Here is a 23,508-nt window from a genome sequence, read left to right as displayed (position 1 = left end):
ATAATGTTACGCTGAGTAAATGGATACCCAACATGTCACGCTTCAAAACTGTGCCCGCTCGTGAAATGGAGTCAATAGCAGCGATACCAAAACATGTGGTCTGACCACCGGTTTCATATGCAGGTGCTACTCACGCATGCGCTCGCTTCTGCGCGCAAGCTCGTTGGACGCTTTAGAATTTTTTTTTTCTTATTTTTGTACTTAAAAAAAAAAAAAAAAATTTGGGTCACTTTTATTCCTATTACAAGGAATGTAAACATCCCTTGTAATAGAAAAAAGCATGGCAGGTCCTCTTAAATATGAGATCTGGGGTCAAAAAGACCTCATATCTCAGATTTTGGACTTAAAGGCAATTAAAAAATAAATCTGTCATTTGAAAAAATGACAATAGAAAATAGCCCTTTAAGACGCATGGGTGGAAGTGAAGTTTTGACGACGCTTCCGCCCCACTATGGTATGGAGACGGGTGGGGGCCATCTTAGCCTTACCTGCCTCTATACCCAGCCAAGACAATGACCTGATCGCCTCTGCTGCTGGCTCCGGTAAGCTGTGGAGGGCACGGGAGCTCGGCAGGTGCACCCCTCTCCCGCTGCCAATAAAAGGTGATCTCGCTGCGAAACTGCCACAGAGACCACCATTATAGTTTACCGAACCGCTGCCTGAAGAGATGGATACCTCAGTTGTGGCAGCAGCTGCTGTCGTTATCAAAGTCAGGACATATATAGTCGTGTGGTGGTCGGTTAGTGGTTAATGAAGCCAGATCAGTGCCCATCTGCAGCCTTGCCATTGCCCATCATTGCAGCCTAATCAGTACAAATCTGCAGCCTTGCTCATCATTACAGCCTAGTCAGTGCCATCTGGCAGCCTTGTCCATAATTGCAGGCAGATCCATGCCCATCTACAACCTCATCTACGCCAGGATAGACAGAGCCTGATCTCCTGTGGGCTCGGCTCGCAGTCACGCCCAGTCCCGCCCCTTGGCTTTGCTCCTATGATGGACATAACAGTGGTCCAATGCCAGGACATAAACACTAGGAGCTGTCCAGGGGGTGGGACTGGGCAAGACTGCGAGTCAAAGCCCACAGGACATTGAAGCTCTGTATTTCAGCGGGGCTCGTTCCCTCCTCCTCCAAGGCAGCCTATATAGGCATATAACACGCATACATGATTTCCCCCCTATTTTAGAGGGAAAAGTGTGCGTTATACGCCGATAAATATGGTATCTGGGGGTAGTAGTGCCAATAGAGCACATACAAAATCTAAAATGTTATCTTGTCTGTAAGCCAGTTAAGCATTAAATGTTTGTTTTATTTAACATGGATGTAATTTTTGCTGATAATTAGAATGTGATAGATGACTTTACTTTAAAATACCACACCACATTAAGGTTATTCATACAAGATTAGCCTGTATCAAGGCTATTAAAGATGCAACATGGCTATTTCAAGCTCTCTGGTTAAAGTTAATCAGGATGAAATTCCACAGGGCCAGCACAATCCTCAACATTGTAGGCCCAATATCACCTAACTAGCAAAAGCACCCTGAAGGAGTTGAAGGCCAACTGTGTTCTGAAGAATTATACTGTTCCACTAGTGAAGGCATCAGCTTCACCAAGTATTCATTTCATGCCCATCAGAGATGAAAAGTCAATATCTATCATGGAGTTCAAACTTTCGCCTTGCTGCATGTCAAAAATCCCATTCATTAAGGTGCTGTCAAGTCTTTCAGAGCTTTCCTCTCCACCAGGCCCTTCATTAGATCCAGATGCCATGAGCCGAGCAATCGATTCTGGATATGCCATGAGGGTACTCTGATTATGCCCAGATTCATGCAGGGCCTGTGAAAGAGAACTTGAAGACTGAGATTGACTGAGAAGCTGGCCAAAATCGCTATTGTCAATGGAACTTAGGCTGGCACAATGGTTGTCAGGGTCATTTTGCAGCATGTTTACTAAATCAAGGTTTCCATCATCTGTAAAAGAAGGGTAGTCCATATCTATACGATCTTCAGGTGATGGTGGAGGCTGATGCATTGGAGGCATAGGGGAAAAGCCAATACTGGCAAAATCACTAATATTCACAGTAGAAAGAAGTGTGGACATTGCATCTCCAGCATCAGGTTTTACCATGTACGAAGGGACAGAAGAAAGGACTGGTACCAACATCTGAGAACTTGGACGAATGGGAGTTGGTGCAGGTTCTAAATCAAACAAAATAATAGAAAATGGTTCCATTATCGAGAACAAATAAGAGGAGAGAGAAATGAGCAAGAAGAGGGACAAGAACAAACCTGGTTTTGGAATGTTGCGGTTTGGTATAGCAATCCTGCGCTGGTGCTTAGTTTCATTTCCTGAAAGTATATTAATATTTGTGTCAGGATATTTGGATGTTCTTTTCTAAGGACACATGCCCCAGTGGCAACTACACACACACACACACTTTAGGGCAAATTTCGTTTTTGCTTTACCTCTAATGTGAGGGCACTGAAACTAAACAAGTACTAAAGATAACACAAGAAATGTCTGTTGAAATCAAAATGTCCTGACGGCTAAATGAAAGCTAATGCTTTTTGTCCCTTGTAAAAATAAAAAAAATAAAAATATTAGGGGGTGGGTGATGGCTAAAATGTAGCAAGTTTCTCCCACATATTAACTACTTCCTACCCAGCCAAAAAAAAAAAAATATATATATATACACACATATATACACACATACATATACACACACACAGGAATGTCCTTCAGAAGGAAAGGGATTGCATGCAATCCCGAAGCGCTCCTGCCGGACACGGCGCATCTCAGATCGGCAGAAGGGCTCTGTGATTGGCCCTCCTGATAACATGACAGTCATGTCCAATCACAGCCGTCATGTGATGTAAACAAGCAGCCCGTTTCTAGGCAATCAGCTCCTCACACGGAAGTCAACGCTGAGGAGAGGAGATCACTGCAGCCGGCTGGTGAGCAGCGAGTATGAGCTTTTTTTTTTACAGCTTTTTACTGATCACCAGTCTAGTATAAACACACATGTCCCCAAAAAAACACACATGTCCCCAAATAATAAAAACAGGTGTTCCACTAAAATCACATGTCTCAATGATTATCTGCACAATTATGTCCGTGATCACCTGCACACATCTGTACATGATCATTTGCGTACATATGTCCGTGATCACACAAACCATTTTACACTTAACGGAATTTATTTTAACAAAAACATGTAGCAGAATACATTTTGGCTTAAATTTATGACAAAATTAGATTTTATTGAATTTCATTTAAAATAGAAGAAAATATTGTTTTTTTTCCCCAAAATTTCTGCTCTTTTTTCGCAAAAAAAAAAAAAAAAAAAAAAAAAAAACGGAGTCGTGAATAAATACTACCAAAATAAAGCTCAATTTGTGCAAAAACAAAAAAAATTAATTTGGGTACAGTGTAGCATGACCGCGCAATTGTCACTGAAAGTGCGAGAGCGCTGAAAGCTGAAAATTGGTCTGGGAAGGAAGGGGGTGAAAGTGCCCTGTATTGAAGTGGTAAAAAAAAAAAAAAAAAAAAAAAAGAAGATTTGGGGGTTGATTTACTAAAACTGGAGTGCAAAATTTAGACACAGATCTGCATAGAAACTAATCAGCTTTTAGTTTTTTTTTTTTGTAAAAGCTAAATTGAATAAGCTGAAGTTGGAAGCCGATTGGCTATTATGTAGAGTTACACCCGATTTTGCACTCTCCAGTTTTATTAATTCACCCCCTTAGTATCAAATGGTGGCCATACGTGGTTATTTTCCAATTACACAAGTTTCCAAATCTGACATCAAGTGACCTAGACAAAAATGTCATGGCCAAGCGATGAGACAGACAGCCGAGATTTCGATAGCCAATTGCTTGTGGCGTGATTAAAAAAAAAAAAAAAAAAAAAAAATCATGCGGGGTCAATCAAATGGTCTACATGTAAATAAGCATTTCTCAGATTGTGAAATTATGCAACCATCTCTCCACTTCACCAATCCTAGGAAGCACTGTACCTGAACGATAAAAATACAAAATACAAGGTTCCCTCTAAATGGCTGACTTGATTTTGTTCTGGCAGCAGACAAGAAGCTGGAACACAGCACAGCATACTGTATGCAGCTGATGCTAATACAGTATGATGCAGTGCTCATTGCTGCCAAATAACTAGCATTGAAAATAGTTTGTTTGGGCCAGCTTGGCCCAAAATGAACTATTTAAAGTGACAAGAAACCTAGACTTGGGCTTCAAGCTGTCCATACATTGATAGATTTATTTTTGTTCAGACCACAGGCTGAACTAAAATTTTTTAACAGGATCCCTGCTATACAGTGCAGATGGACAAATTCTCCCGCTGGGCTACTGTCTGAACAACGGAATGCTGGCTACAATGCTGCATACAAGATTAAAACACTGCTATGGCTGAAATTCTCTCACCTGCAAATGGATTCCTTTTTACAATGTGCTTGAAGTTTTCCATTGTTCTCTTTCTTTTCTCCTCAATGTGATGAAAATCTCCTGTAAAAATAGGTAAAAAGATAATTGAAAGAAAAAACAAAAAAAAACAAAAAAAAATTCACTACACACCCACCTATTTTAAACAAAGCCAACATACCTTCATCTGGTAGATATTGAAATTCCATAGGTTCGCTAACCTCCTTATCAGATGGCCGCCTCAACTGCATTTGCACCTTCACAGGTTGACGTATTCCTGGATCATGATAAGGCGGCGTTCTAAAAACTATAGCCACTTGTCTGTGCACATCTGCTTGGGAAAATGATCCTCGTGCCTCCCAGTTACCTACTGCAAACACCACTTCGATATCTTCTGAAAAAGAAAACAAGATAAGTTTATAGAACAAGACACCCTTCTAAAAATAAGATTTTTTATAACAGCTTACCTTTAAAATCATTTTCTTGGAGTACATCACAGGACACAAAACCATAGTCGTTACTATGTGGGTATATAGGCCATGTATATGCGATGGACACTGGCAAGCTCACTCCTTATATAACCCCTCCTATTACTGGGAGTATCTCAGTTTTGTAGCAAAGCAGTAGACTTAACCAAAGAGGGGAGGGACCTGTGTCCCGTGATGTACGCCAAGAAAAGGATTTTACAGGTAAGCGGTTATAAAAATCCTATTTTCTTTATCATACATCACGTGACACAGTCATAGTAGTTACTATGTGGGAGGACCCAAAAAACAGGGCACCAGACTTTAGGACCTATACGGCAGCCTGCAGCACACTGCGCCCAAAGGAGATATCCTCACGCCTTTTTACATCCACCTGATAGAATCTAGTGAATGTATGGACTGAAGATCAAGTTGCCGCCTTGCAGATTTGAGCCATGGAGGCATGGTGACACACTGCTCATGAAGCATTAACAGCCCTGGTAGCGTGCGCTTTGATTTGAAAAGGTAGAATCTTCCTCTTCAAACCATAAGCTTACACAATTTGCTGAATCCACTTAGTAATAGTAGATTTCGCTGCTGCCTGTCCTTTCCTAAGACCTTCAGGTAGCACAAACAAAACATTTGTTTTTCGAATCTGAGCAGTCTTTCAAGTAGACTGACTGCTCTCACTACATTCAGCTAATGCAGCAACTTTTCCTCTGTAGAACAGGGTTCTGGAAAAAAATGAAGGCAGAACAATATCCTGGTTTAGATGAAAACTGGACACTACCTTTAGTAGAAAGTTAGGATGCGGATGCAATACTATACTACCCTATCCTTGTGAATAATTAAATATGGCTCTTTACAAGAAAGAGCAGCCAACTCTGATACCGTTCATGCAGAAGATATGGCTACCAGAAAAACTAGCTTCCTTGTCAAAAGGACCAAGGGAATATGTCGTATTGGCTCAAAAGGCTGTTTCTGCAATACCAACAGAACTAAATTCAAGTCCCAAGGGTTCAAGGGTTGCTTAATGGGTGGATTGAGCCACGTTACCCCCTGTAAAAAGTTACGGACCAAAGAATGCAAAGCAAGTGGTCATTGAAACTGTACAGATAAGGCTGAGACCAGGCCTTTGCTAGTACTCAAGGCCAGCTTCATCTCTAACCCTATTTGTAGAAAGGCAAGGATTCTACCTTTGACATATGTTCTGGGATGCCAACCCCAGGATTCACACCAGGAAACAAATGCCTTCCAGATTCTATAATATATGACTCTGGAGGCCGGCTTTCTTGCATTAATCAAAGTAGATACAACTGATCCTAACAGCCCACACTTCCTCGGAATGTGGGTTTCAATGGCTAAACCATTAAATTTAGCGCTTGTAAAGTAGGATGGAATACCGGACCCTGCAAGAACAGGCCCGGACGTGGTGGAAGGGTCCCATGGGTCCCCTACCACCATCTTTACAATCTCTGCATACCAAGATCTTCTGGGCCACACAGACTTTCTTTCTGGCTTGATCCTGCAAAGAAGTCGTGGAAGCAGCAGAATAGGAGGGAATGCATAAATCAGTGAAAACAGATCCCACCGGGTTATCAAGGCATCTGTCCCGCATGCTGGAGGATCCCTTGTTCTTGACACAAAGTTGTTGATCTTTTTGTTGAACCTGGACGCAAATGGGTCTACGTCCAGGATCCCCCATCTCTGGCATATTGCCAGGAAGATATCGGGTGAAGGGACCATTCCCCCAGGAACAACTGCTAGCGACTCACTCAAGTAGTCCCCCTGCCAATTTTATATTCCTGGAATGAAGACTGCCAATAGGAAAGGAACATTTTCTGCCCAAGCTAGGATATGGTTTACCTCTCTGTAGACCACAAGACTTCCTGTGCCCCCCTGGTGGTTGATGTAGGCCATTGTCGTGGCATTGTTGGACTGGATTCTGACAGGACAATTCTGTAATCTGAATTTCCAGGCCCTCAGGGCCGAGCATGCTGCCCGAATCTCTAGAATATTGATGGGCAAGGTCATTTTGGATCTGGACCACTTCCCCTGGGCAGTTGCCTCTTCCAGGACTGCTCCCCAACCCGAAAGGCTGACATCCGTTACCACTTTCCATGTGACCGGTAAGGAGGATTTCCCCTTCTGCAGATTCTTGGTTAGCCACCACCAACTGAGGCTCTGGCGCACCCTTGGAGATAGAGGCATTGGGACCTCTAAGGCTTGAACATTTTTTGTTTCGAGCGGATAGGATACTGTGTTGCAGCAGTCTCGAATGAAACTGAGCATAGGGAACAGGAAAAACATGCATAGCTTGGGGAGGCTTTAGGGAACCCAAATAAGAAGTGGGTTTTTCAGCTGACTCATTTAAAAAAGGTAGCTTAAATGTGGAGTGAACCATTTGTCAGCAATTGCACCAGCAATTTTTCAGATTGTGAAGCTGAAAAAAGCTCTTCCACAATTGATTCCTTGGAAGAGTAAATGTGCCTTGGGGAATGCCTGTGTCCCACACTCACATGCCCAGGACTGCTTCTGTGTCTTTCCGTTAGTTCAAACGAGGCTGACAACAGAATTTATTATTTTTATTTTTTATAAGCCAATCCGCCCTGCGCCGCCCGCACCAATGCCGTGCTAAGCCACGCCCCCTTACTTCCTCACTACGCCTCCCTTTTCCAAAAAAAAGTGCATCCCGTCCGCACGCCGGTCTCCGATCAGCATGGGGGGGGGGGGGGGGAGCACAGGTGAGAGGAGAGCCGCCACTGAGTGCAGTGGCGAGGGGAGAGAAAAAAAAAAAAAACATTCCCGGATGGAGAAACTTCAGCCAAATCTCCTCCCTCCAACCTCTTACTGGTGGCCAGGACGGATAGCTGGAGGAAGCCATGCAGCTTCTGCTGACAAAGAGCGAGATATGAATGCATGGAAACAGGTACCTGCTCTTTACAGCCCCCAGTGGTGACTTTAGGCATGACGACATTTACTGTATAGGAGGAATCCAAAAGGAAATGTTAGAATAATAATTTTATATATATATATATATATATATATATATATATATATATATATATATATATATATATATATATTTTTTTTTTTTTTTAATTCCTTCGAAATCTCCACTTACCTTATCCCGCCGCAGGGATCTGTGGTACAAATCCAATAGTCGCCCATCACAGTGGGCGCTGTTAAAAAAACCTTCAAGGACTGGGGTCCCTTTTTATTGGGGTTCCACTGCCCTGGACCCCTGTAGCACCCTGTCAGTAAGCTTTATGGCACTGCAATCTGACCAAAGCACTAAATCCCAGGGTCCAGCTCTCAAAAAGAGAAGCATTACAGGCAAAACCTTGTTTTTCTGCCACAAGGCCCAGGTACCATCCACATTGGCACTCTGGATTGATCCAGTTGCAAAGCTTGCTTCAGCATAGCACATCTTTACTCGTGACCAACACCTAAGACATGGGCGAAAAAACTGAGGTACTCCCAGTAATGGGAGGGCTTCTATAGGGGGTGAACTTCCTGTTTTAGGGTGAGTCAGTGTCCATCACCCAACGGTGGCTTATATACCCACATAGTAACTACTATGGCTCTGGGTCCTGGGATGTACGATAAATCTACTTTTAATAAATCTACAATGAGAAAAAAAATATATAACTTTATAAACAAAACCTAAAAATTGGATTTCTTTACGTACTACAAATCAGTTTTTGGCATCCATCCAAGGACATAGGAATTTACAGACTGTCAGGCTATACTGCCATCTGCAGGAGGTTATAACACTGGCAAATAAAAAAAATAAAAAAGGTGGTGGGTTAGCCCAGTATAGCCCCCCCCCCCCCCCCCCCCCCACTCCCAAGCATTTCTCAGCTTTGAGATAAAACAGTGACACCAAGAGCATAAGCAAAGGACTCAAAAAATTGGATTTTATGCCAAGTACAAAAATAGGATTTCTGTATTCACCGTAAAATCCTTTTCTCTGAAGTTCATTGACGGACACAGCTCCAGTAATCTTGACCGTAGGGTTATTATGCCACATTCAGGAGAGGGCTAGGCAGAACATGTAACACGTGAAAAACAATAGAACTTTACAGTTCCGCCCAGGGGGCAGTCCCTCTGGCAATAACCCCTCAGCCTGCTTCCTGCAGCTCAGTATGTCAACAAGCAGTATAACGTAAACCAATAGGAGGGGAGGGTGCCGTGTACGTCAATTAACGTCAGAGAAAAGGATTTTACAGTGAGTACAAAAATCCTATTGGCCTAGGGGTACTAAGGACGCCGAAGCCAATCAGTATCACTGGATTGATTGGCAACTTGGATTCCTCTCTCGACCAGAGACCCTAGTGCAGCGATGGCAAACCTTGGCACCCCAGATGTTTTGGAACTACATTTCCCATGATATGCTACTACACTGCAGAGTGCTTAATCATCATGGGAAATATAGTTCCAAAACATCTGGGGTGCCAAGGTTCACCATCATTGCCCTAGGGTGACTGTACCCCCAGTACTCCACCCCTGCCGGTCAGGCTGGTGTCCGTTGTGATCACTGTCCAATGCAGAGGTAGGAACAACTTCCTGGACCAAAGGGCCAGAGATCTCAGCCAGAGCAGGGAATCCCTGACTGACTCGCCTGAATCTGGGGATAACGGAGATTTGTCCCATTTTGTCAATATCTCCTCCTGCGAGACTCTGGTGTGAAATTGGGAATACGGTACCGCCTTGAAGGAGGCCATCGCGAGGCCCAGGACTCGCATGCAGAAGCGCAGCGACGACCACCTGCGGTTCATCAACAGCTTCACTGCAGCTCTGAGAGTCTGCAATTTGTGGAAGCGAGAGTGTTTCTCCCTTCAGACAGAGTCCAGCAGTAAGCCTAGGTACTCCAGGCGCGGAGTCGGCATAAGAACCGACTTTTTGAGGTTCAACACTCACCCAAATTCCTGCAGGGTTTGCATGGCGATTGCCACATCCTTCCTTAATTATGAGGCGGGAGCTGCTCTCAGGAGATTGTCTAGGCAACCCACACTTGCAATCCCACGTTGTCGCAACAACGCCAAAACTTGAGCCAATATCGTGCTAAAGACTCTGGTTGCTGAAGCCAAAAGGGGAGAGCCACAAACTGGTAGTGGTTTTTCCCTACTGCAAATCGCAGAAACCTCTGATGCCTGAGGCATATGGGTATGTGCAAGTACTTGTCCTGGATGTCCAAAGCCGCCAGGGAGTCCCCCTGATTGAGTGCAGCGACTACGGAGCAAACTGATTCCTTTCTGAACCTCTGTACTTTCACAAAGCAATTGAGGTCCAAGATTGAACATATCCCTTCTTTTTTGGGGACTATAGATTGGAATAGAACCCCTGAAACCTTTCCGTTTCTGGAACAGCCATTATCACCCTGCTGCTTAGCAGGTCCCTTACTGCCCCAAGCAGGGCCTCCCGGGGAGCCAGGATTTCAACAGCCATATGCCATTAAAGTCAGCTTCTGCCAAGAAATCTGATCAAGTCAGAATACCAAATCCACCCAGGATTTCATATTCCAGAGCTATGAGGTTCACTAGAATGTAGTTTGTCACAAATTCTGTGAAGTAGTCAAGGAAGAGGTTTTAGGAGAGGAGAGGCGCAAGTCAGGCTGTACTTATCCCACAGAACCACTAGAGCATCCACTGCTTCTGATAGAGCAGGGATCTGCAATTAGCGGACCTCCAGCTGTTGCAAAACTACAAGTCCCATCATGCCTCTCTGTGTCATGCTTGTGGCTGTCAGTTTTGCTATGCCTCATGGGATTGGTAGTTCTGCAACAGCTGGAGGTCCACTAATTGCATATCCCTGTGCTAGAGGATCCATGTATCAAAGAAAAAACAGGTGGCTATTGAACCTAAAGACCAGGAGTTCCACAAATCCAGCAAATCATACCTGTAACACAGGTTCTGAACATTTTCAGTTGTAAAGACCATCCCCCCAGGTCCAAGCCATGCTGGCTGAGGAGGGACTGTCTGCCTGCCAAGTCACAACACCTTGGATTGTAAGGTTAAAAAAAAAAAAAAAAAAAAAAAAAAATCTAGTTTAGACAAACAGTCAAAAAATAAAAAATAAAAAAATAAATAAATAAATAAATGTAAAAAAATGTTACTGTGGTGATGTAAAGTGTGGACAAGGCTGGAATATAAAGGACAGGATCTTTAACTCTCCTGGTGCGGTGACACATCTGGTTCCTCCTGGATGCCATGGCATTATCTGACTGAAACAAGACTGGATGACCAGCCAGATTATTCAAAGCTCCAGTATGTTGATTGGGAGACGAGATTGCTCAGACATCCAAGCTCCCTGCACCAACAATGTACCCAGGACCCCTTACTATTCCAACAGGATGGTAGCCATCATGAGTAACACTAGGGAAGGAAAGGAAGAAAGGTCTTATCCTAACTCCAGAGCCAGTCTCCAGGGTCATCAAGCTAGAACAGTCTGTTCAAGAATTTGATTGACATGCCCCATGATGACAGGATGTTGTGTTGTAAGGGTCTGGAGTGGAATTGGGCAATGGGAAGGCCTCCAAGAAGGCTTGAAGCCCCTTGCAGCAGTGAAGATCAGATGACTCCTGAACAGCCTTGAGTTTGGGAGTGGAGAGTTTGAAGATTCCCCTGGAACAGTCTAGAGCAGTGATGGCAAACCTTGGCACCCCAGATGTTTTGTAACTACATTTCCTATGATGCTCAGCTACACTGCAAAGTCCATGAGAATCATAGGAAATTTAGTTCCAAAACATCTGGGGTGTCAAGGTTCGCCATTACTGGTCTAGAGCGTGCTAGAGAAAACAAGGTTTTGGAAAGGTCGATGGGGTCCTTAAGGGAGGGCACATCAAAGCTTTGTAAATCCAGGATCCTGCCAGATCCACAGAGGAGGCAGTCCACTTTTCTTTATCAAATAGGTACAATATTGACAGTCATTTAGGAAGGATACACAACTTGTCAGGGTTCATCCCGTTTCCATAAAAGTAAACCATTGGAACAAACAGGAGAAATCCTGGCAGACTTGGAGAGCCTAAAAAAGCCTATACTTAAGACAACACTGATAAAAGCTACAGGCTGAATTTCATGCTTTAAGGTGGCATGTACTGTGCCCATATGAGCCAAGACAGTCTCAAAGTTTGAGTAATGGCAGAGGCCTGCAACACCCCAGGAGTAGGATTGTCTAATGACTTAGAGAGATAAAGTATTTTTTTTGGTTTAAAAATAAACATGTTATGCTTACCTGCTCTGTGCAGTGGTTTTGCGCCGAGCAGCCAAGATACTCCTCTTCTCGGGTCCTTTTTGGTGCTTCTGGCCCCTTCCTCCTGTTGAATGCCCCCACAGCAAGCAGCTTGCTATGGAGGTACCTGAGCCAAGCCGTAGCTCCATATGTCCATTCAAACATGGAGCTGCGACCCCTCTCATCGGCTCACTGACAGCGGTGGGAGCCAATGGCACTTCACTCCTGTCTCAGCCAACGAGGGAGAGTCTCAGACAGCCGAGCTTCTTGTGCAACATTGCTGGCTCAAGATGGGGCTCAGGTAGGTATGGGGGGGGGGGGGGGGGGCTGCTACACACAAGTTTTTTTTATCTTAATGCATTAAAAGGAGTTGTACAGACAGGTGCTTTTTATCTTAATGCATGAAGATAAAAATCTTTGTGTCCAGAAGCCCCCCCCAGCACCTCCTAAAACTTGAGTCATCCAGGACTCTCTTCCTGATTGGCGGAGACACAGCAGCGGCGTCATTGGCCAATCTTAGTTAGCCAATTAGGAGAGGGGAGGCAGGGCAGAATGGCAGCTCCGTGTCGGAATGGACACAGCTCTGACTCTGCTGGGTGCTCCCATAGCAAGCCGCTTGCCGTGGGGGGCACTCGACAGGGAGGGTCTAGGAGCACCGAAGAGCCACTCGAGAAGAGGATTCAGGCTGCACTGTGCAAATCTACTTTTTTTTTTAAACACACGAGACTTTACAATCGCTTTAAGATCAAAAACCTTCTGCCTTTACAACCGCTTTAACAGAGATCAGATATAGATTCTCCAGGGTAAATCGATGAAAGAACATGACCTCTGTAGTCAGAGTCAGCAAAGAAATGCACTATTTGGCCAAAAAAAATCATCCTGCATTACTGGTGAAATTCTCCCAAGATGAAGCCAAGAAGGGGTCATTCCTGATGGAGCCATTGTAGACTCCAAAGATAGACTCCAGCAGAGGGCAACATTCAGTCTTTCTGTATTTGGCACCTTGATGGGGAGGATCGGAGTCACACTGCAGGTAGCACTGGAGCGCTTAGTGGATTTTGATATGAAGGCATCTGGGACAGTGGGACTATTCTGCACCAGAAGTTAATAATGTAGCTCAAGGTACAAGGCTATCCCTCAATCAATCACAAATCCAGCTGCAGGTAGCAGGAGAGTAGCATATTGCCAAAGGTGTCAAAGTCACTGTAGATGGGCAGCAGAGATGAACCAAGGAGGTTTTCATGTGTCACTTGAAGTTAAAGAGCAGCAGTGAGAAACCTCTTCGGCAACACTGAATGGCACAAAGAGCAAAAAGCCTAGCCGATATTAACACTCAGTCCCTCAGCATTAACCCCCCCGAGCCTGGCAGGAGACTGGCAGGGAGACTGGCACAAAATGTGATTTAAACGGTGCCTGCAGTCCTTTGGTTTCCAATGCTCAGCTCACATGGCCTATTCACTATGCAGGGTCATAATACATGCACATTAATGGCAGAAGTCTCCCTTATTGTGTCCACATGCAGTGACCACTTCTGTTACTGTTTCTGGGTCAGCCATTTGGTAGCCACTGATGAGGTCAACTCCTGCGAATGTGCGCAACACACTCAAACTGCAGAGAAAAAAAAACGCTAATATTTAGCTTCTTTGCAGTGTTTAGGAGCATTTTCGTTAAGGAGTGAGAGGTCACTGGCTTCCATAACCAGTGAACAGTTGGTTGTTAATCACTTCAATACTGGCTCTATTCTGGCACTCCTCTCCTACATGTAAAAAAAAAATTTTTTGCTAGAAAATTACTCAGAACCCCTAAAAATTATATAATTTTTTTTTTTAGCAGACACCCTAGGGACTAAAATGGTGGTCATTCACGTTTTAGGAATTTAAAAAAAAACAAAAAAAAAAACAGTAAAGTTAGCCCAATTTTTTTGTATAATGTGAAAGAATGTTACGCCGAGTAGATGGATATCCACCATTGTCACACTTTAAAATTGCGGGAAATTTATATATTTTTTTTAAATTCACCGATCTCATGCGAACAGCCAGAGCTTCGTTTACATGCGGGGTCCAGGTGCGACGTCATAACATCAAGTCCGGGTCTCCAGCGGTCATAGGAGATGACTGGGGACCATCTGGTCATCGAAAATCTCTATGGTCATCATCCGGTGGCATCCGATTCTTTCTCCGAACCCCCGATGGCATGGGAGAGCCTTGAGAAGCACCAGACACGTCCCCTCCCGTCACCTATAAGAACGATCAAGCGGCGGAACTGCCACTATGATAATTTTTTTATTGTGCACAGAATCACTGCCTGCAAATGACATCTGTCGGTGGTCAGGCTCAATGGTGGGGGTCATCTATTTCATATCTAACATATGGGTCAAATTACAATTATACTTTGTAAAACAACATTGCTAGTGGTGTATTGGATCAAGGGCGCTATATATATATATATATATATATATATATATATATATATATATATATATATATATATATATATATATATATATATATATATATATATATATAGCCTATGAATCATTGCACTTAATTACCAGATTTTAAACTTTTTTTTATGTTTTCTCATCGTTTGGCATAATTTTTTTTAGTGTTTTAATGTCTCTGTAGCATATACATTTCCAGGAACCATGTAGTATTGAGGTGGTGCTCCCCTGGATTCCATTCTCCAAAAAAGTGGGAGCAATTAACCTTAATAGTTCTGTTGACAATTAACAAAAAGTTAACAATGTAGTCAAAATGCCATGGTTTTTACAACAATTAGTCCAATAACGTTTACCTTTTTGCACTTTATCACAGAGTAAAAAGATTTCATCTCCACCTAAACAGGTACCAGAATTCTTGTTAACTCTGCAAATCTTCAATTCGGCAGTGTTCGGAGCTCCTAAAGAACAAAAAATATACAACAAAAAATAGTGTCACAAAGAGGGAAATTAATAGACATTTGCAACATGCCTAAGCATTTAACAAAGTATTAATAAAACATAGTGCTTTTGTCTATTAAATCAGCTCCAAATGTTCTCAAATTAGGAAGGTACTGTCCTAAGCAATAAAACAATCCAACAAGGGCTTGTGTTGACATGCTGAATGCTTTCAGGGGCATTCAGCCTGCATTTGAGATCAGCTTGTAATGTGTTTAAAAAGCAACACGACAAGTTCTTCACAGGTGAGCCTAAGCTACACTAAGCGGGTTTTGTTTTTCCAATTGACTTGTATTGGGAGGGAGAAAAAAAAAAAAAAAAAAAGACTTTATATACCAGCTTACCTGTAAAATCCTTTTCTTTGATGTACATCACGGGACACAGAGCCATAGTAGTTACTATGTGGGTTATAGGCCACCTTCAAGTGGACACTGGCACGCATTAAATTAAAAAGTGCACTCCCTATATAACCCCTCCCACAGGTGGTAGTACCTCAGTTTTGTAGCAAAGCAATAAATGTGTATAACAAGAAGGGAAGGACCTCTGTGTCCCGTGATGTACTTCAAAGAAAAGGATTTTATAGGCAAGCGGTTTTAAAAACGTTTTTCTTATTGTACATCATGGGACACAGAGCCATAGTAGTTACTATGTGGGATGTCCCATAGCAATGCCAACTGAAGGGAGGGAGACACAACAAAGTAGGGCACCAAGACACTAGAGGACTCATACTGCAACCTGCAGTACACTGTGCCCAAAGGCAATGTCCTCATGCCTTTTACATCTACTTGATAGAATCTGGTAAAATGTATAGACTGAAGACCAAGTTGCGGCCTTGCAGATTTAAGCCATGGAGGCATGGTGATGCACTGCCCAAGAAGCACCAACAGCCCTGGTGGAGTGCGCTTTAATATGAAAAAAGGAAGAATTTTCCTCTTTAAACCATAAGTTTGAACAATCACTTGACAAATCCATTTAGAAAAAGTAGATTTTGATGCTGCCTTTCCTCTTTTAGGACCATCTAACAGACAAAACATTTTTTGTTTACGAATCTTAGTGGCCACTTTCAATAGACCTTGACAGCTCTCACCACATCAAGAAAATGTAGTGACCTTTCTTCCACAGAAATGAAGATCTGGGGAAAAAAAAAAAAAAAGGAATGCAGAACAATATCCTGGTTTAAATGAAAACCTGATACTACCCTCGGTAAGAATTCAGGATGAGGCCGCAACATAGCCTCATCCTTATGAACAACCGATTTGGCTCCTTACAAGAAAGAGCAGCCAACACTGATTCTCTTCTTGCAGAAGATATGGCAACCAAGAAAATTTTCCCCCTGTTGAAGACCTAGGGAATCTCTCATACTAGCTCCATAAAATGCTGCTTCTATAAGCCGACAGAACTAAAATTAAGTTCAAGAGTTCAGGGGTGACCAAACCGGAGGATTAAGCCACGTTCATAGGATTCAATAGGGTTAGAAATTAAGCTGGCCTTGAGTACCATCAGTAGGAATTCAAGGATCCTACCTATGACATTTCCTGGAGTGTCAACCCCTGGATTTATACCAGGAGACATATTCCTTCTAAATTCTTGACTCTGTAGGCCGGCTTTCTAGCATTTAACCAAAGTAGAACTACTGAGGCTAACCACACACGATCTTACAAAATGTGGGTCTCAATAGCCAAACCGCTAAAGTTAGCATTTGTAAAAAGGTAGGATAGGATAGGATAGGATAGGATAGAATACCGGACCTCACGAAAGAAGGTCTGTCCATAGTGGTAGGGTCAAAGGGTCCCCCACCGCCATCGTTATGATCTTGGCAAACCAAGATCTACTGGGCCACACGAATCACCTCCTTCCCTTCCTGCTTGATCCTGTGAGGAAGGTGTGGAAGAAGCAGAACAGGAGGGAACGCATAGATCAGTAAAAAACTGACCCCACTGAAAAAAATCAAGGCATCTGTTTCGTATTCCATCGGATCCCTTGTCCTTGACATCTTCTGGTATATCAACAGAAACATGTCGGGGTGAAGGGATCATTTTCCCGGGAACAATTGTTGGCGACTCAAGTAGTCCACCTGCCAATTCACTATTCCTGGAATGAAAATTGCTAATAGGTAAGGAATGTTTTCTGCCAAGATAGATTATTCACCTCTTTCTGGGCCGCATGACTTCTCATGCCCCCTTGGTGAATGAGAAAAGCCACAGCGGTGGCACTGTCGGATTGGATCCCGATAGGACAATTCTGTCGTTTGAAGGTCCAGGCTTTAAGGACCAGGCGTACTGCCCGAATCTCCAGAATATTGATGGACAAGGTCATCACTGACTTGGACCATTTCCCTAGGTCAGATGCTTCTTCCAGGACTACTGCTCAGCCCAGAAGGCTGGCGTCTTACCATCCTTCCAGGTAACTGGTAGAAAGGATTTCTCTTTTTGAAGATTCTTGTATACCAACCACCAACTGGGGCTCTGACGCACATTGGGGGATAAACACATTGAGAAGCCCAGAGCTTGGGCCTTCTTGTTCCCAGTTGACAGGATACTGTTTTGCAGCAGTCTTAAATGAAACCACACAAGGAACGGCCTCGAAAGAAGCCATCTTTCCCAACAAATTCATGTAAAGTCGAATAGAATTCTTCTTTGACTTGAGTAACTTAGACAGTTCCCTTATGGAACAGATCCTTTCCTGGGGGAAAAAAAAAAAAAATCCTCTTCTGAGCTGTATCAATGATCAGCCCCAAGTACTGCAATCTCCTTGATTGATACAAGGAGGATTTCTCTAGGTTAAGAATCCAACCTAGGTATTCCAGGTAGCTCACTGCGGTGACCAAAGTTTGCATTAGCAGGCTACCGAATTGATCTATGAAGAGAAGATCTAAGTAGGCTAGTATTTTTATACCTCAAGCCCTTACCCTGGCTAAAGGAGGAGCCAGGACCTGTCTAAACTCTCAAGGTGGAGTAGCTAGACCGAAAGAAGATTTTCTACCTTGGAACCGTAAAAAAGGTTGGAATAAAACCCTAATCCTTGCTCTACCAAAGGAACAACCGACATCACTCAGACAAGAGATGATCCAAAGCTAGAAAGACTTCTTTTCACTGGATCTCTGGGAACGTTTTGATCTGATAAAACAAGGAGATGGGAACTCTGACATTGTTCCTGAGACCTTTGAAAACTGTAGAGAAGCCTTCCCCCCACTTGACTGAGTGGGGGCGCCCTTTCATAATGCTTTAGTATTTTGTTTTGTGGGTTACCTCCTCCAGGTCCTCTTGACCCTGGGACTGACCCTATTCAGGTTCTTCAGAATACGAGACATCAGCCTTTTCCTGGTCCTAGAGAAATTTGCCATCCCTCGCTCCTTGTTCCTCAGTATGAGGGTCCTGAGCAATGGAAGGGGACCTGTTATGCTTAGTCCCACTCTGGGATGCGATTAAAGCATCAAACTTTTACTTCAAGCCTAAAATGGTTGACGAAAAAACCTAGTAATATACACAGCCTGCAGTGTTTAAGAGCAGCTGCAACACCTGCCCCTCCTGACAGCTCACCATGACCAGCCATAATTACTCTCAGGGGGAGGATGCCATCTTACTGGGATGGATCTAGGCTTCTGTGTGACTAAATAAGTGTTTCTAGAGCCCTTTATTGAGGTGTTTTTACCCCCTTTCTGCCATAGCCCGATACACAAAGCAGAGGTACTACCAGAAGGAATACATCCACTGCTTGTAAAATAGTTCAGCTCCATCACTGCTATTAATGCTCATCTAGATGCAGTAGTAAAATGTGTTAAAGGAATGCCTGTGTCACCAACCTCATTGCTAGTGTCCCTCCTGCAGCATAAATAACACAATGGTGCTTTAAAAACCAGACATTTCTGCGCCGGATGTTGGACGACACCAACGCCGCGCTAAAACCCGCCCCTCTCCCTCTGCCGTCTACGGCCCTCCCTCCTTAAAAAAAAAAAAATAAAAAAAATAAAAATAAATAAAAATAGCCTTTTCCCACGCGAGTGGGTGCCCCAGATCCTATAGGCTCCACCGAGAGGAAGGAGGAATGTCGGAGGGGGGCCTGGAAGCCACCGAGCGGCAAGCCGTTTTTAAAAAAAAAAAACCTTTGACGCTCTTTTCCCGAGAAGAGGGGGGGGAAGAAAAAATGTCAGTGTGGGGAGAGGGAACCCCCCCCCCCCCAGACTTATCTGGAGGTCTTGCTGCACCGGAAGAGAAACTTGCTGTTTGCTGGACAAACGTGAGCTCCCTGAGAAGCATGAGACACAAGTGCTCAATACAGCCCATAGTCATAAGAAATTCTTTAAAAATTTCTTAGAAAACTCCACTTACCTTTCCCGCTGCAGGGTTTTCTGTGGTAAACCAACAGACCCAATCTTCACCCTTCACGGTGGGTTCTGTTAAACCTTCAGAAGCTTGGTATCCTCAGGAAACCCACTATCCTGGACCCGCAACAAACAGCCCCCCCCACCAGTAAAACTATGGGCTTACTACCAAAAAGTACTGGATCCCGGGGTCCAGCCCTCTAAAAAGAGAAGCATTTACAGGCAAAACCTTGTATCTTCGCATACAAGGCCTGGGTACCATTCAATTTGGCCAGAAGAGACACTTTGCATGGATCTGGGCAGCATAGCTAGCCCCAGCAAGGACTGCTCCAGTGGAGCTCAGCACAGCTTTACTCGTGACCAACACCTGAGATCAGCCTTTCTCAACCTTTTCAACACAGAGGAACCCTTGAAATAGTTCTCCAGTCTCAGAGAACCCCCTGCTAAAAATTTGAAATCTACAACTCATGATACATTAGTGTGATGTCCGTGGGAAGAATGGTCCTTACACTTGTGGTCACTGGGAAGAATTACCTCCTTACAGATAGCTAAAAAGCTCAATGTTGTCAGTTCAAACTTATCCGAGAGGCAGGAATGGCCCAATGCTGAAGGAACCCCTAGCAACCTCTGGAGGAACCCTGGTTGAGAATCACTGCCTTAGACACTGGCAAAAAAAAACTGGAGGTACTCCCACCAGTGGGAGGGGTTATATAGGGAGTGCCCTTTTTAATTTAAGGCGTGCTAGTGTCCATCAACTAAAAGGTGGCCTATAACCCACATAGTAACTATGCCTCTGTGTCCTGTGATGTACGATAAGAAAGCAACTAAATGCTCATTTACACAAGCCCTGCTTCTGGTTTCCAGAGTCCTCAGTTTTTAATCTCGACACATACAAGGCAATACTGCCCAATGCTTGCGCCAGTACTACCTATCGATTGTGTCATAATTAATTTTGCAATGCATGTCAAAATTAAGATCTACATTTAAAAAAGGTATTGCTTGCTTGTGGAAAGAACAGATTTTTTTCAGAAGCACAGAGGCAAGATCTCTGCAGCAGTGCTTCTGGCTATTTACCATAGCTACTGTCAATGAAGAAACAATAACCTAAGCAATATTCCGTAAAATAAAATTCCAGTTGGAATCTAGCAAGTCTTAAAGGCCAAGTTCACCTTTTTTGTTTTTCTAAAATTCAAGCTCCCTTATGTACCAATATAACATTTATGTACTTTTGCAAAAATAAAAACAGCTTCTCATTAATTCTACACCAGTTTACCTTTCTTCATAGCTGTTTAAACACACTGCTCGATAAGTTTGGCCTTACTTCCTGGTCAGACTTGATGATCTTATGTTCTTAACCCTAGGGTTCCAGACTTATGTTCTGTTAAGCGTCAAAGAATAAAGCAAAGGGCATCTGTTGTAACTGATCTCCCTCCACCTCCTCAAACAGATATGAAGATAGCAGTGGTAATACACATGTAATAACACCACTCTGCTTTGCACTTCCTCCCAAGCAATACTCTGAAGCAAATCTTTCAAATCATGAAGCAGGTACAGGGATCCTTGTGCAGCGCAACGATCATATAAATACAAAGAAACGACATCGCTCATTGTGCAGATATCTTATAGAACATTCATCAGTTTATTGTTAAAAAAAAAAAAAAGTTCCACTCACATTTTAGTTGAATCAAAAAAGCAAAAAGCTGAAGCATCCAGCGCTTCAGAAACAGTCGCTGCAGTGTGGTTTGTCCACGTCCCACGTCAAGCCAAGCTCCGCCCAACATTTCGTCACACAAAGTGCATCATCAGGGGCGTGGTTGACGTCTAGAGGCACGATTTTAAATGGACAAACATACCCGGAAGCGGAAGTGCTGTGCGTTCTGCGCAACAAGCGGGAACAGCCAGCGTAACCGGAAGTATCCGTTTACCGGAACCCCCAGTAACCAACCGCTACTATTCGTCAAACAAAACAAAGTTCCTTAAATACTTAAAAATACCTCTCCGCTTTATCTATAAAAATAGAAAAAGGCATCAAATAGGTGATCTAACCTACTAACAGACTTAATCCTACGGCAAGGCTATACTAGAATGCGGACAAACCCCAAAGCAGCGACACCTTCTGGTAGTACAATAAACATGCATATATAAAACATTGAATGGCGCCATATTCAAAAAATGAAAAATAATGACAATGAAAACAGCAGAATTATCCCTCTAGAACCCCAATTGACAGCAACTGGTGGCAACAGTTTGACTATCCCCTATGACTAGGGTCTTTTTTCCATGTGTGATGGTATGTTATTAATTGGTTTGGCATATTTTTTAGGGTTTCATTAATTTTTTTTATTGTTGATTGCCGTTTTTGTATTTACGTAATTTTTTATTTTTGTTTTCATTTTTTTTTTTTTTTTTGAGTATGGCGCCATTTAATGTTTTATATATGTCCGTTTATTCTACTACCACAAGGTGTCGCTGCTTTGGGGGTTGTCCGTGTTCTATTATAGCCTTTGCGTAGGAATTAAGTCCATTAGTAGGTTAGATCACCTATTTGATCCCTTTTTTTCTATTTTTATAGATAAAGCAGAGAGGTATTTTTAAGTATTTAAGGAACTTTGTTTTGTTATTTGCCGAATAGTAGTGGTTGGTTACTGGGGGTTCCGGTAAACTGATACTTCCGGTTAGGCTGGTTGTTTCCGCTTGTTGCGTAGAACGCACAGCACTTCCGGGTGCGTTTGTTTAAAATCGTCCCTCTAAACATCAAAACCACACCCCTGATGATGCACTGTGTGTGACGAAACATTGGGCGGAGCTTGGCTTGATGTGGGACGCAGACAAACCACACTGCAGCGACTGTTTCTGAACTGCTGGACGCTTCAGCTTTTTGCATTTATGATTCAACTAAAATGTGAGTGGAATTTTAACAATAAACTGATGAATGTTCTATAAGATATCTGCGCAATGAGCGATGTCATTTCTTTGAATCTCCCACTTTGTCCATCCAAACATAGAAAATTTGCAGATAATCTATAGGTGCATGGCCAGCTTTACATGCCCGATTTTAAGTATTACCTTGGGGATATACAGACTAGAATACTGCAGTCACTGAGCAGCAAATTATCTCACCTGTGATGTATTTCAGTTATCTTGCAAACCTGGGCTGTTAGTGGATGGAGAACTATAATTTTTTTTCCCACTTCACAATTAAGTGCCAATTGGTCCATCACATAAAAGCCCAATAAAATACATTTAAGTTTTTGGTTGTAACATGACAAAATACAAGGCACTGTATATAAGAAGGGATCATCACCTGAAGCAGTGGTGGCCCGTGCACGGTGGGCGCCACCCCCCCATCCATGCACCCGGCCCCTTTCAGGACACCAGACGCATGGATTCCTATGGCAGGGGCGAGAGGGGGTGGTATTTTATTAAGCACGCGATTAGAGCAAGAGGCTCTAATAGGCTTCAAAATAGGGTGGGCTCAGTGGGCGCAGAGCATGAGCCCTGAGCCCACCCAATTGTGTGACCATAGCGAATTACATAATTTTTACACTAATCTTCCTCCCCACCAATCAGGAGGCAGGACGTCAGACCTGCTTCCCGATTGGCCAAAGCACCAGGCCACCATATTGGATGCTTGGCGCTTAGAAAGAGGAGCCTCGAGCTGGAGCAGAGGTCGCCACCGCTCTGAGGTGGTAAGTCCCCTTGACTGCACCCCCCCCCCAGGTCAATGATCTCAAGGCAGCTGGGTCCACAATCCCCAAGAAAACAATTGGTAACACTATGCCATGAAGGAATGAAATCCTACAACACTTGCAGAAAGCACATGTACAGGCTGTCTGAAGTTTTGTAACAAAAATCTGAATGATTCAGAGGAGAACTAGATGAAAGTGTTGTGGTCACATGAGACCAAAATCGAGCTCTTGGGCATCAACTCAACTCATCACTGTGACTCCAAGAACACCATCCCCACTGTCAAACATGGAGGTGGAAACATGCTTTGGGGATGTTTTTCTGCTAAGGGGACAGGGCAACTTCACCGCATTAAAAGGGAGGATGGACGGGACCATGTCCGGTCAAATCTTGAGCAAGAACCTCCTTCCCTCAGCCAGGACATTAAAAAATGG

General features: G+C 43.5%; 1 protein-coding gene across 3 annotated transcripts in view; it reads right to left on the bottom strand.

Annotated features, from left to right (window-relative positions):
- Nucleotides 1–211: 211 nt before the first annotated feature.
- The window catches only part of RELA (RELA proto-oncogene, NF-kB subunit), a 102,958-nt gene continuing 79,661 nt past the window's right edge, over nt 212–23,508 (bottom strand). For 2 of the 3 annotated variants that reach the window (XM_077456343.1, XM_077456324.1), the window contains 5 exons: nt 14,925–15,029; nt 4,616–4,828; nt 4,438–4,518; nt 2,290–2,349; nt 212–2,199 (listed from right to left, as the gene is read on the bottom strand). In XM_077456343.1, the coding sequence (XP_077312469.1) occupies nt 1,619–2,199; nt 2,290–2,349; nt 4,438–4,518; nt 4,616–4,828; nt 14,925–15,029 (1,040 nt within the window). In that variant the 3' untranslated portion in view covers nt 212–1,618. The remainder of the gene's footprint in view (nt 2,200–2,289; nt 2,350–4,437; nt 4,519–4,615; nt 4,829–14,924; nt 15,030–23,508) is intronic. The other variant, XM_077456335.1, reaches the window with a different exon arrangement.

Source organism: Lithobates pipiens, unplaced genomic scaffold (genome assembly GCF_037356315.1).
Source record: "Lithobates pipiens isolate NorthernLeopardFrog02 unplaced genomic scaffold, aLitPip1_a1.2 Scaffold_10, whole genome shotgun sequence".
Taxonomy (NCBI): Eukaryota; Metazoa; Chordata; class Amphibia; order Anura; family Ranidae; genus Lithobates; species Lithobates pipiens.
The sequence above is the reverse complement of the archived record's forward strand: the minus strand, read 5'-3'. Positions and strand labels throughout refer to the sequence as shown.